At 55.4% G+C, this 13,795-nt stretch overlaps 1 protein-coding gene across 2 annotated transcripts; it reads left to right on the top strand.

Moving 5' to 3' along the window:
- Nucleotides 1-4,773: 4,773 nt before the first annotated feature.
- Nucleotides 4,774-13,791, top strand: SNX32 (sorting nexin 32). Of its 2 annotated transcripts, XM_006129691.4 has the most exons (13): nt 4,774-4,930; nt 5,094-5,198; nt 5,467-5,577; nt 6,308-6,429; nt 6,688-6,811; nt 7,381-7,485; nt 9,132-9,237; nt 9,600-9,675; nt 10,409-10,448; nt 10,855-10,941; nt 11,147-11,306; nt 11,437-11,522; nt 12,122-13,790. In XM_006129691.4, exons 1-13 carry the CDS (start codon nt 4,889-4,891, stop codon nt 12,173-12,175), a joined length of 1,218 nt encoding a protein of 405 aa, XP_006129753.1. In that variant the 5' UTR covers nt 4,774-4,888; the 3' UTR covers nt 12,176-13,790. The 2 variants fall into 2 exon arrangements, with proteins under 2 accessions (XP_006129753.1, XP_014432330.1); XM_014576844.3 differs by lacking the exon at nt 11,437-11,522 and having other exon boundaries at nt 12,122-13,791.
- Nucleotides 13,792-13,795: the final 4 nt, after the last annotated feature.

Raw genomic sequence — 13,795 nt, 5'->3', positions numbered from 1 at the left:
TTTTACCTCCATGTGGTTTGTTTTTATTGTGTCCTTGGGGTGGGTTCGAACCCCTGATTCTCAGAGCCCAGCTGGCCTTGTTCTGTCATTCCTCTCTGTGGCGCCTTCCCTACTGGACCAAGCACGACTGAGCCAACCCAGTGATTAGCTGCAGATGTCTCCAGAGATGGGAATGGGTACAAAACAGCAACCCCAGCTTGTGAATCCTTCCCCCGACTTTGCATCGTGGCTTGATTTCTCCCTTCCTCAGCCTGAAGGAATCCCAGAGAATCTAAGGCTAGTGGTTCTGTTGGCGTTCCGGGTGTGATCCATGCTTTGTCTAGGACACTCTGTTCCATTCCAGGCCTCAGTATGGTCAGGCTGTCAGGTCACAGGGGCTTTTTTGGTGATGGGTAGGATTGTTTCAAGTGGCACCCTCCGGTATGCCCCCACCCAGCAACTCTGGCTTGTGATGGGGGGCTGAGCTTCATTTTCATTAGAAGCAGGACATTTGGTTCCACGCCAGCCCTGGTTCAACGTCCCCCTTTTCTCTGCTCCCGGCAGGGCGCTCTCTGATACTGAGATGGGGGCTCTTTGTACTAGCGAGTCCTAGTCCATTGGAGAGGAAAGGGACACAGTGACTCTCACAGGCAGCTTCTTCTCCCTGCCCCCATCACTGCATGTGAAATTGACTCAGCTCTGATGATTGACTGGGGATGAATCTGAAGTAGGGGATGTAACTAGGGCTGGAGAGGGATTCCCCCCCCCCCCCGAAAGGATTTAGTGTCTCTGGACATGTCTAATCTGCACTTAACTGCATCTGCCACTGGAAGATAGTCCTGTGGTTTCGCCCATCAGAATGCCACACACACAGCTTTCCTGGGCTCTGTATGTTCTCATTCTTTCATGCCATTTGCACTCCATCCTCCAAGTGGGACTGGGAGCCAGGGGTCCTGGGAAGGGAATGGGAAGTGCTAGGAACTAGGACTCCTGGGTCCCTTTCCCGTCTCTCTTTCCCTCCCAGGATATTTAGTGGACACAGTCTCCATTATTTCATTGTTACTAAACCCCAGGGCTCCACCACCCCACTCCTGTGAAGTGTAGCCCTAAGGGACAGAAATTTCCACAGGCCCTTTTCACACCCATCTGTCATAGGCTGTTTCCATGAAAGGGTGGGCCTTGGCATCCCTTCAGGGCAGGGGTGCTTTAAGCTATCGGGGTGGGGAGCATGAGGGGTGAACACTGGGTGGCTTGCAGCCACCTTGAGAGCTGGGATGTTGCGACTTTTAACACATTTGATTTTTGTATCGACTCAATAAAGTTCTGATTTCATTAGAATCTTTTTGTGTTTGGAATGAAATTTACAATGGTGTGGTTCTTATTGGAGAAGGCAACAGAGCTGGCCAGGACTCCTGGGTTCTATCCCTAACTTGCCACTGATTCTGTGCGTGTAGACTTTAGCACAGGGATGGGGAACCTTTTTTGGGTCAGGGGCCACTGGCCTCCAGAAAAATCAGTTGGGGCCTTATAAAAGTGAGAAGCAAAAAATAACAACAAAAAACCCCTCACGGATGTGGCCCCTGACTGAGAAGGAGAATGACACTCCCCACATTCCCCTTGCACACCAGAGCCTAGTGGGGCCCAGGTTAGTAGATTCTGTGTGCTCCAGCCCCGCAGGGGGAGGAGGCTGAAGTGCCAGCACAGGCTCCCCTGTGCTGTGGGGGAGCCCTGAGCCTTGGGAGCCACGTCGGGTCCCTGGGCCTGAGGTTCCCCACCCCTGCTTTAGCAAGTTCCTTCCCCTGCTATCTCTGCAGGGAGGAAAGGGCCATGGCCCCTCCCAGGGAAGAACTTTGTCAGGGTGTTTGTGAAGAGCTGTGGGGTCCTTGACAGCTGCAGGGTCTGGTCCCAAACACTTGCCCCATTGGCTGAGCTACATCCCTCAACCTCTTCCTCTCCCTGGCCAGGTGAGAGTCCACCTCTCTCCAACCCTCATTGGCCTAAGCTGGTAATTTGTCTCCATTCCCCTGCAGACTGCTCCTGCACAAGAGTACACACATCCCTGTGCTCTGAGTCCCCTCCATATCTCCCTAGAGGTGGGTGTTTTAGGGATACCTGGTTCTTATGCCCCAAGCCCCACCCTAATCTTTGATGACTCCTCCACTCTCCTGGAGTCACCAAGGGACTAGCTTATAACCCTCTTCCTAACAGTGCCCACACTCCACTGCAGCTCCAGTCTCCTCCCGGCCCCCTGGTACAAGTGCATCCTGCTCTCCAGCACCTGCCTCTCTGAGCCCCAACTGGGCTGGTGCCCCCTCCTCTCTCCAAGGTGGGACAGGGAGGTATCTGCACCCTGGGAGGTCTCGCTCCCTCTTCTAAGCACTTTGGAAAAAGTCAGCTCTCTCCACAAGCAAATGCTGGTTCTCTGAGGCGATGTCTAGACTGTAGTGCTTTTTAGCAGTGCCACGTCCAAGGAACGCGTCCGCTTTTTCGGAAAAAAATTCAAAAAAGCGGACACACTCTTTCACTATCCCTGTAAACCTTGTTCTATGAGGAATAAGGGATGTGTCAAAAGAGCACTTTTTCAGTTTGGTGCTGTATAGATGTGCCAAATTTCAAAAGAGCCTTTTTTGAAAGTAAATCAGAAAAAGACACACAAAAGATACCTTTTTCCGATTGAACAGTGCAATCTAGACGGAGTCTGAGAGGATCAGCCACTAGAGAGGGGACAGAGTTCCCCTTATCATGGCCTACAACTGTGTAGAAGCTGGTGCTAGAATCCAGAGCATTAGGAGGACTCCTAGGCTATGTCTACACTTGCGGCTTCTGGTGCCAGAAATATGCAAATGAGGCTAAGCGTGACATATCACTGAGCCTTATTTGCATACCTAATGAGCCACCATTTTTCAGAAGAGGCTCTTGTGCCAGAAGGAGCTGTCTACACTGCCCCTTCTTGCGCAAGAAAACCCTCTTGCGCAATGCCATTCTTCCTGAAAATAACTGACGTAACGGCATTGCGCAAGAGGGGTTTTCTTGCGCAAGAAGGAGCAGTGTAGGCAGCTCCTTCTGGCGCAAGAGCCTCTCCTGCAAAAATGGTGGCTCATTAGGTATGCAAATGAAGCTTAGCAATTTTCCACACTTAGCCTCATTTGCATATTTCTGGCACAAGAAGCTGCGAGTGTAGACATAGCCCTAGGTTTTCTCCCAGACTCTAGGGAGGCCTTACCAGGCTGGAGGCCTTTTCAGGAGAACCAACCACAGATTGTTGGGCCCTGTAGAGGGCTGAGCTGTGAGAAGCAAAAGCTCATACTGAATAGACTAGTGTTCCCATTGTCATAGTTATCAAGCTAATCCCAGGATATTAGGGACACAAGGGGACTTCCCCACAAGAGGTATTACCTCACCCCCTTATGTTTCTTTATACTAGTGACTAGTTCCTCGTGCTCAGGAATGGGGCATCTGTGTTGGCTGACACTAGGTCAGAAAAGCTGCAAAATGAACAGATGTCAGCACAGGAACCCTGGAAGTTTTTGACACCCCCCCCTCCCAAAATTCCTGGTGTTTCTGGTAGACATCTCAGAATGCGTGGATGCATAGCTGTAAATCTCAAGTAGGAGAAGTGAGGTTCTCTTACCTCTCTACTTGGCACTGGTGCAGCCATTGCTGGAGTCCTGCAGCCAGCTCTGGTATCCACAGTTCCAGAAGGATGTTGCTAAAATGGAGAGGGGGCCAAGAGCTAAGGGGTGGAATGCTACATTGCTGGGTCTCTGCATAGGAGGCTGCATGGTGAATTTGAACTGATGCAGTGCTGTATGGCTACAAAGCAAAGGACTGCAGCAAAGGGGTGTGGATGCACTTCAGTTCACTATGCTTACCTTGCTGCATTGCAAGTGAGCAAACCACGCTACACTGATGTCACCATGAGGACATGGCGTTAGGATGTGCCCTCTTGCAGGGTCCCAGGTACGGAGCAAACCTGGGAACACCCTGATTTAAAATGGTGACATACAGAGCAATGAACAGGGTGCAGAGGGAGCAGCATCTGTGGGAATGCTTCATGCAGTGTTAGCAGGGCTTACACAAGCACATATTGCGGGCCATTCCCTCTGAAAGGCAAAGTGACTGAGACCTGGATCCAGGAGGGTTTGTGCCCAGGTCTGCCTGGGTGTCCTTCCCTGTAAAGCAACTGTATGATTGTTGCCTCCATAAGGCCAAAGGACAGGCAGAGAGGCCTTGTTCTTTGGCCTGTGAAGGTGAGAGCTCTGTTAGGAGCAGTGAACTCATCACGACTGTAGAACCTTGGGTGGCATCCATAAGGGACTGAGAGGCACTAGGATTCATTGCGGATGTAGGTCTGGAGCAATGGGGCAAGCAGTGCTGGCATCGCTCCATCAGCTGCCTGAGCCAGAACAAGGGGTGGGTGTTGTCTCCATCTGCTTAGCCTCCCACTGCCATGCCTGCAGCCTCCCAGAGCCCCCTGCTCCCCCAGCTCCCAAAATAGCAAAGGGTACCACATCCAGCTGATACGCTTGCAGCATCCCAGAGTCCCCCGCGCCCCCATCTCCTCAGCTGCCAGGGGGTCACACACACACACACACATCCATGCAGCCGGGACCAGCCCGCCAGGGAGGGGGCACACGCACACTCATCTCCCCTACGCCCCCTTAAGACTCTATGGCAGACGCCCCCGTCCCCGCCGCTTGGTGGCCGATGGGTGGGAATCCTAGCGAATGGGAGCGAGGACTCCGTGCCTGGTGCCCAATAAGAAGAAGGGGCGTGGAGCAGCTGTCACAACCGATTTAAAGAGGCGACACTCTCCGCCGGCTCCCCCTCCCTATTCCTAGTCAGCTGATGAGGCCTGAGCCCGGGTCCGCCTACAGGGCATCCTGGGCTGCTCTTTTCCCGGAGGCGCATGGAGGAGCCGCTGGAGATGCCGCCGGGGGAGGAGAGCAAGGTGAGCCCGTGCCCTCAGCTGAAACCTGCATTCCCCACCCGAGAGGGGCAGGAGCCTGCACCCTGCTACCCCCCACCCTGGTGCTCGGGGTCGGGTATCGCCCTGCATCCTCCCCCTCTGCGGGATTGGGTGCCCGTACATCTAACCCTCTTCTCTTCCTCAGCCTTGCTCATTTTCAGGGGAGCTCCCCGCAGACCCCTCCTTGCAGGTTGAGATCTCAGACGCAGTCAGCGAGCGGGACAAGGTGAAATTCACTGTCCAGACCAAGGTGAGGGGGGAATATGGGGTGAGGGGATTGGAGAGACAGGGTGGTAGGGGACCTTATGGGGGGGTCTCCCACCATGGGGCTCTGATGTTTGGGGGTCACTGGAGAATGTAATGAGGTTTGTGGATTCTTGGCTTGGGCATCCCCATTTGAGGTAGTCTTGGGGGGGGTCCTTGGTTTGAGGAGGTCTCTGGCAGGTCTTTATATTGAAGTGAATACTAGGGGGGTCCCAGATTTGGGGTGTATCATTCTTGCCCCATCCTTGTTGCAGAGCTCACTGCCCCACTTCACCCGCCCAGCACTATCCGTGGTCCGGCAGCATGAGGACTTTGTGTGGCTGCACGACACCTTCTCTGAAAATGATGAATACGCTGGCATCATTGTAAGTGGGAGTATTGTGGGAGTGGAGGGGAGCCTGGGGGGACATTGTAAAACGTGACTCCAGAAGGGGCAGATGAGATATGGAGATCATCATGATGTGGAAGGTGTCTGGGGGGGACATGGGGAGGGGTGTCATAAGGGGGAACATTATGTCAGGTTCTGGGGTCCACAGCTTAAGAAGGATGTTGCTAATGTGGGCTCAGAGAAGAGCCCTGAGAAGGATCAAAGAACTGGGAAATGGAGAGACTCCAAGGCTCAATCTGACCAGTTTAACCAAGAGAGGATTTAGGGGTGACTTGATCCCAGTCTGTGGGAACCAATATGGAGAACAGAACTATGGCCTGGAAATTGTCCAGGAGGTGTGTGTGAGCCTTTTGCCTTCCCTGAGCCCTGCCCCTCCACACACATTGCAACTGGCTATGAACCCTTTTTCAGCCTCTCCAGCTCCACCTCCCAGCCTCCTGTCCCAAGCATTGCCCCCCACAGCTTCAATCCCCTCCCCAAAAATGTGAGCTTCCCTCAGCTCTGCTCTCCCCCATACCCCAACTATGAGTCCCCATCAGCTCCACCCCATGCCTCCAGACTGCCCTAGTCCTCCCCCTTCCCCTAGCCTTCCTCACTGCTAGTATCAGGAGACCATGGGCGCTTGGGGTCACAGAGGTTCGGGAGGCTGGAGGAGGGATTCAGAGCTAATATTTCTCCTGGTTCTTTCCCCACCACCTCCCGCCCAGATCCCCCCGGCACCTCCCAGGCCTGACTTCGAGGCATCCCGGGAGAAGCTGCAGCGCCTCGGGGAGGGGAACAGCACCCTGACGCGGGAGGAGTTTGCCAAGATAAAGCAGGAGCTGGAGGGGTGAGTGACACCAGGGGAGGGTGGAGGCTGAGCTCAATGCCCCAGGATGGCACTAGGAGGCGCTGTGCGGTGGGGGTCAGTAAGGGGCTCTGTGCCATGGCTGCAGTTCAGTGAGAGGTGACACAGGGGTCAGTAGGGGCACTGCAGGGGGCAGTACAGGGAAGGTAGTGGGGGTGATCCAGGGGGCTCACTGGGGACAGTATGGAGGACAGTGGGGGGCACTGTCCCTGCTGATGCTCACCAAGCTGTCTCCCACAGCGAGTACCTGGCCATCTTTAAGAAAACGGTGGCAATGCATGAGGTGTTTCTACAGCGCCTGGCAGCCCATCCCATCCTACGCCGGGACCACAACTTCCATGTCTTCCTGGAATACAATCAAGATGTGAGACCCCTAGCGCCCCTCCTCTGAACACCTCTCCCCTGCTGAACCCCCTAGTCCCCCACCCACCTGAGGGCCTTTTTGATTCTGCGCCCCCCCCCCCCCCACCTGGACTCCACTAAGTCTGCCCCAATCCCCCCACCTCTCCTCTTCCATGCTGATCTCCCCACTGAGTTACCCCCCCCCACTACCAGCCTTCTCCATTGCTGAGCTGCACCTCCCTCCCCCCTCCCCCCGAGATGTTTGCCTTCCTGGCACAGGCCTCTGGTATCCAATTTGAGACCATTCCCATCTCCACCCCTCCCATCAGCAAGAGGGGCCATGTGGGAGATAGTCCCCACACAACACGAGGAGAACAAGGCCTGGAAGGAGCTAGAGATGTAAGAGGGACACCTCTTTCTCTCCTCTTCCTTGTCCCCCTCTCCCCTCCAACCCCGGCCTGCATAGACCTCTCCCCAAGTGCTCATTTTGTCTCTGACTCTGGTGGTAGGCTGGGAGGGATGTGGGGTGCAGGGGGTCCTGGGGGCCCCTCTCCCGTCTGCGCCCCCAACTGGCACTCCCACTCGTTGCAGCTCAGTGTGCGTGGAAAGAACCGCAAGGAGCTGCTGGGTGGCTTCTTCCGGAACATTGTCAAGTCAGCCGACGAGGCACTCATCACCGGGGTGTCAGGGCTGAAGGTGAGTAAGGGCCTGCTGCACAGCAGTGGGGTGTGTGAGCCCCCTGGGGATGAGGAAAAGAGTGCATGCCTCCATCTCATCCTATTGCCCGCAAAATCCATGGGCCCCGTGCAGACCTCTCTCCCCCCCAGCCTCGAGAATGGAATGGCCTGTCCCGATCCCCCAGTGACATTTGGGGGGTCAAGCCAGACCAATGCCTGTCCTGCAGCGCTGGGTGCCTCCAGTGCTCTGCTGCTGTGGCTCCCAGCCCTGACACCAACAGCCAGGCTATCCCCATGCAGGTCACACCCTCCCGCAGTGACCCAGCCTCCAGCCCTGGCTTCCCTCAAACCGTGGGGCAGTCTCCAGCCCTCTCCTGGAACACTCCCAGAAGTAACACAGCTCAGGGCTCCTTCAGAGACAATCCAGGGCTGCTGACAGATGTAATGCCAAACGCTTACTGAACTGGCGTGGATTAAAGGAAGTTTAGTGAAGGAAAAGGCCCAGGTTTGGTGGTTCCCAGAGGAGGAGTAAAGATAAAGGGCTACAACAGCAAAAGCCTCCCTTGTGCTTCTGAGAATTACAATCACTGCCTTAGCAGGGTCCTCACCTAAATCCAGTTCCTCTGGGAATTCAACCCCTTGGCTGGAGGACCCAATGGCAGGGCCATAACAAGGGTGGGGCAAGTGGGGCACTCGCCCCCAGCGCATCATAATCAGGAGCACAAAGACGCAATAAGTAAAAATAATAAGCTGCAAAAGTAAAGAGCATGATGCTGCTAACCTAAGGAGAGGAGGCACATAATTAATATTTTGCCCCAGGTGCAAAAAATACCTCGTTACGGTGCCACCCAGTGGTCTGTGGGTTCAAGAGCACTGGCCCCTTGAATCCGTCCTGGTTGCACTTAGCTAAGAGGCCTCTCCTCCACTCGCTAAGCTGCCAGCTTTGGTCACCTTTGTATGCACAGCTGACTTCCCTGTCTCTGCCTGATGACCAGGCAGGTCAGCTAAGCACATACATATTCCTTTGCCTACGATGGACTGGCCTTAGGCACTGCCTGCCAAACCCATTTGAAGAATGTAATTCTAGTGCTCATGTATAATGCTTTGTGCACATCCAGGCGCTACATCACACACACATTGTAATGAGCAGGGAATTAGCGGTCTAGTGAGATCTTGCATGCCACTGTTTGGGTCTATCTCATGCTAACGGTGTGTTAGGTGTAGTGAGGGTGTCAGGCCTGATGGGAGTGGCTGTCAGAGAAGCAAACCATCAACAGGCTTCTGTGTCATTCTCCCACCCTCCAAATCCCAGTGTGGAGAAACATGGCCTGTACAGATCCCCCCCCTCCTCACAGCAAGTGGCGCAGCTTACGCAACACACACACACGGTATTGTGGAGAGTGGCGCCACATGGACAGATCCACGTCCCCTCCTGGCTCTCACCAAGAGTGGCACGGCCTGCCCAGATTCCTCCCCCAGCAGCAGTGACCATGTTAGCACTTGGCCCAGCCCATGTAGATTCCCCCTTTTCCCCCCCGTGCAGGAGCCAAATGGCAATCTCTGGGCATGAGGAGCTGTGTAGTATATACAGTGCCCTGCTCCTGTTTTGGGTGGGTCCGTGTGTGGGGCACCCTTGGGTCTCTGGCTCCCTCTCACCCTCTGCAGGAGGTGGACGAGTTCTTTGAGCATGAGCGAACGTTCCTGCTGGAGTATCACACCCGTGTGCGCGACACCTGCCTCAAGGCCGACCGCGTCATGCGCTCCCACAAGAGTATGTGGGGGATCCCTTGCCTACCGCCCCCATTGGTACCAGGGTCACCCTGGCAGTGCCCCTTTCAGGAATGTCTCTCCTGGGGAAGGGAGGTCCCTGGTGATCAGGGGCACTCATGGGTGGGGACCCCTGGGGTGCTTAGCGCCAGGGATTCCTGGAGCATGGCAGCTGCCTAGCGGTCCCCTACCAGGAGCCAGTAGGGGGAGCCCTTAGGGATCAGAGTGGTGGCGGCCGTGGGGAGGGATACTCCATTGGGTTCCTGGGGTTGGGGGTGAGGTTGGGACCCCTGATTTGGTGGGGGGAGGTGGGAATCCCCAGGCTAAAGGGTACATCCCCTCCCTGATGGCTGCCCCTGCATATAGGCCTGGCAGAGGACTATATCCCCATCGCAGTGGCTCTGGGCAGCCTGGGCACACAGGAAGTCCAGCAGCTCCAGATGTGAGTATTGAAATGCAGGGAGGAGCTCTCCTAGGTCCTCCAGAACTGCTTGCTGCAGGGGCTGTGCTGGGGACAGAGGTATTGGGACAGGGACTTGAATAAACTCCACCAAGCTTGGGGGCAAGGGGCTGATATAAGGTGTCCCCCCCCCATGCACTCAACACTAGCTTCACCCTGCAGTGACCCAAGTTGGGCACCAGGGGGCACTTCCAACCCAGCCTGGGGTGCCAAATGGGGATTCGAGGCTGGGTGGTGGTGGTGGTTGATGCAGTGGTTGGGTGTAGAGCCGGGGGTGGGCGGAGAGGCGGTTCCTGGTGTGGCAGTAGAGTTCTGTGGAGAAGGGAGCATCTCTGGCAGAGCTGGGGGGTGCAAGCTGTGTCCTGCCCTCACCTGATGGGGGTTGTCAGGTGAAGGGCAGGATACAGGAGATACTGAGGGGGGATGGGGTGCTGTCGGGTGAGGGGCAGGATGCAGGGGACACAGGGATGGGGTGCTGTCAGGTGACGGGGCAGGATGCAGGGGACACGGGGGATGAGGGGGCTATCAGGAAAGGGGGTGGGATTAGTGGGTGCCCTGGTCCTGGGGGTTGTTCATGTGACATTGGAGGGAATATCTCAGTAGGAATGAGGCATTCAGAGTGGCCCTAATGTAGGGGAAGGGCATGGGGTCTCTCGGGGGCTGGTGGTGGTGGGGCAGTACAGGGTTACTGATGAATTTCCCCTTCGCTCCCCAGGAGCTTCTTGAAATTGGCAGAACTTTTTGAACGGCTGCGGGTGAGTGATGGCTCCCCCCGTCCTGTCCTGAAGGGTCTTTTCCCCTCCCCTACTCTGCTATGCGCCCCCTCTGCTCTGCAGCATCTCCCCTCACCCTGCCACCATTCCTCAGGCTCTGGACCGCCACCCAATCTCCTGGTGTCTTCCCACCCTCCCCTGAACTCCACAACCAGGATCAGCCCACCCCAAAGGTCCTACAGTGGGGAGGCAGGACCTTCATATTCCTTAGTCTGCACCCCTCAGAGGGCCTCCTTACCCACTTGCTGGTGCCCCATGTGGCTGAGTGTTTGTGACCTTTGAGTTCTATGCAGAGGAGGTGATGTTAGTTCAGAAGGGTGAGGTGGGGCAGTAGCTGTGGGATTAATCTCCCCCTTTACTGAACCTCCTTCTGTCCCCTCCTCCCCAGAAGCTAGAAGGCCGTGTGGCATCAGATGAGGATCTGAAGCTGTCTGACCTGCTCAAATACTACATGAGAGACTCACAGGCAGCCAAGGTACAGGCAGCATGATGCAGGGATGCAGCCATCTCTGGGGAATGGTACAAGGTCTATTTATACAGAGATCCCTCCCCGAGCACTGAGACACAGCCAGTTCTCTGGTGGGATGTGGGGCTGTTAATATGAGGATCTCTCATTCATCCCTGAGATACAGCCATCTCTGGGGTGGAGCATGGAGATGTATAACAGTCTGTGTCTCCAGGATCTGCTGTACCGGCGCCTGCGGGCCCTGGCTGACTACGAGAATGCCAACAAAGCACTGGACAAAGCCCGCATGAAGAACAAGGAAGTGAAGTCTGCTGAGACCCATCAGCAGCTGTGTTGCCAGCGCTTTGAACGGCTGTCAACTTCCGCCAAGCAAGGTAAGTACAGAAGGGCTCCTGGGTTCTGTCCTTGGCTCGGGGGGAGGAAGGATAGGGGGGTGGGGTCTCTAATGGGTTAGAGCAGGAGGCTGGGTTCCAGATCGCCTGGGTTTTCTCTCTCCCTGGGCAGAACTGACTGATTTCAAGTCCCGTCGAATCTCTGCCTTTCGCAAGAACCTGGTTGAGCTGGCAGAGCTGGAGCTGAAACATGCCAAGGTACCTGGGGGGACCCCCTCAGAAATCCCACAACCTGGGACCCCTGGGAACCCCCAACCCAGTCTGTGTGTGGAGACACAGGGACTCCTCCAACCTGACTGGGAACCCCTGGGGATCCCACACTTTCCCTCCCCTACAAACCTGAACTCAGACCTCCTCAGAAGCCTCCATCTCTTTCTTATCCAATCAGGGTCCCCTCCTCACCCAATATATGCTCTGTTTCACTATCCCCTGGTGAGCCCTATTCCCTCCCCCACCTCCACATGCTCTCTGCATGCTGGGGTGGGAGTCTGGAGAGTTATCTGAGTCCCCCTCCCATCAGCTGCATGCCCCTCTTAGCACAGAACCTGTCCTCAGTTGCAATACCCAGAGGCGGCCAGCAGAGGGCAGAAGACACACACGCTTGGGCCCTGTGCACAGCTTGAATCCTGCAACACTGCTCCCAGTCAGGCTGGGAGCCAGCACTCCTGGGGTCTGTCCCAGCTGAGAGGGCCAGGGAAGGGTCATTTTAGGTTTGATGGGGATCCCAGTTTACCCCAGAGCATCACACTGTGGGGGTGAGTGTTCCCCTCCCCTTTAACTCCCCCTCTTTCTTCCAGGCCAGCAGCCTGCTGCTCCGGAACACCCTGATTGTGCTGAAAGGTGACGTCTGATGCTGCCACCCAGCCCTGCACCTGTGGAAGGGGCCGCTCAGCCTTTTGGTGCAGAGATCCCCCAGTACGACTGCAGCTGCCTCAACCCAGCCCTGCCCAAGCCAACCCTGCTGACATTCCAGCCCCTCGATACCTGCTCTGCAGAATGGGTGGGGCCAGTTGATTTGGGGGGCAACTACCCCATAACAGCCCATTAACTGACTTCCCTTGCCTCCCAGCCAATGCTGCAGCCCACAGTTCCTTCAGAAAGGCTTCCTGGGTTCTATCCCCACTGTTGGAATGGCAGAGAGGTAGAGTGGGCAGGCTTGGAGCCAGGAGTCTTAAATGTGCCCGTTCCCCTCTGCCTCACCCTCCCTTGCTGTGCATTGGACCACACAGGGTAGAGAGAGAGAGAGAGAGGTGGTTAAAAAGAGAAGTTTTTCCTCTTTAACCTCTGAGCATAGGACAAGAAGCAATGGGCTTAAATTGCAGCAAGGGAGGTTTAGGTTGGACATTAGAAAAAAACCTTCCTGTCAGGGTGGTTAAGTGCTGAAATAAGATGCCTAGGGAGAGTGTGGAATCTCCACCTTGGAGATTAAGAGCAAGTGAGAGAGAGCTAGCAGTAGTGGTCTATTACTCATCCCTGAGTGCAGGGGCCTGGATTAGAGGATCTCAAGATCCCTTCCTGTCCTTTCTAGCTGTGCAGAAGAGTCCAGGCTCAATGCCCTCTCCTAGCAACTAGGGGCAAGCAGAAAGAGGGGAGAAGGGGTAGGAGAAAGACAACACACCATGGCCAGGCAGCTCTTATTCAATTCTGCCCTTCCAATGCAGTCAATCCATTCACAGCTCTGTAGCCCCCAGCCCTAACCTCTCCCAATAAAGGCCCATTTTGTATCCAGCTCCATCCAGTGCAGCCTCATTGCCAAACCCATTTTTCTTCCTAGCCCTGCTTCCTACACAGCTGCTGCAAGGACTTCCCTGCTTCAAACACTGCTTACCTTTACTTCCCCTGTCTCCCCACCCTCCCCAAACACTCAGAGCGGAGAAGCTGTGCTGGCATCTCAAGCTAGGGTGAACATCCATACAGGGTCGTCAAGCTGTCGGAGGCTTCAACCCCCCACACCTTAAGTGAGGGAATGTATCCGTGAGGGCAGAGGACCCATTCAGGCCCCATCTCCTGCTGAGCTAGTACATGGCATGGCTCTACCCCCCATTGAGACTCTGGGTGGCTGCTGGGAGTAGCAGCCCCAACAGATTGTGAGAGCAAGGAGTGGGCAGCACTATTGTCCTCTTGTGTAGTTCACTCTCCCTCCCATCCCCCCCAGCAGCTCCACTACCAGGGCTAAGGAGCCATGTGTCAGGGGAAGCAAAGCCTAGTGCAACAGACAGCCAGCAATCTGGGCCAGGACTGAGATACGTGCAGGGTTGGGAAGTGGTCCAGCTGCCTAGATCAGGAGCCAGGCACTGTGGGAAGAGACCTTCCCAGGTCCCTCTGTGTCCTTCCTTGTCAAGCAGCTGCTATTACTGATAAGGCAGCAGCCACACCCTAGCCTCCACACTGATTGCAGACTCCCAGGACTCCTTAGTTCCGTCTAACCTTTCCTGGTGACCTCAAACCTTCCAAATTAAAAAAAAAAAAAA

The sequence above is a fragment of the Pelodiscus sinensis genome, chromosome 11 (assembly GCF_049634645.1).
Source record: "Pelodiscus sinensis isolate JC-2024 chromosome 11, ASM4963464v1, whole genome shotgun sequence".
Classification (NCBI taxonomy): domain Eukaryota; kingdom Metazoa; phylum Chordata; order Testudines; family Trionychidae; genus Pelodiscus; species Pelodiscus sinensis.
The sequence above is the reverse complement of the archived record's forward strand: the minus strand, read 5'-3'. Positions and strand labels throughout refer to the sequence as shown.

Bases quoted from the DNA above. Each gene is read 5' to 3' on its own strand.
- SNX32 (XM_006129691.4), top strand. From the start codon at position 4,889: ATGGAGGAGCCGCTGGAGATGCCGCCGGGGGAGGAGAGCAAG. The intron at 6,430-6,687 runs GTGAGTGACACC...TGTCTCCCACAG, and splicing joins ATAAAGCAGGAGCTGGAGGG to CGAGTACCTGGCCATCTTTA. The intron at 9,238-9,599 runs GTATGTGGGGGA...CCCTGCATATAG, and splicing joins CGTCATGCGCTCCCACAAGA to GCCTGGCAGAGGACTATATC.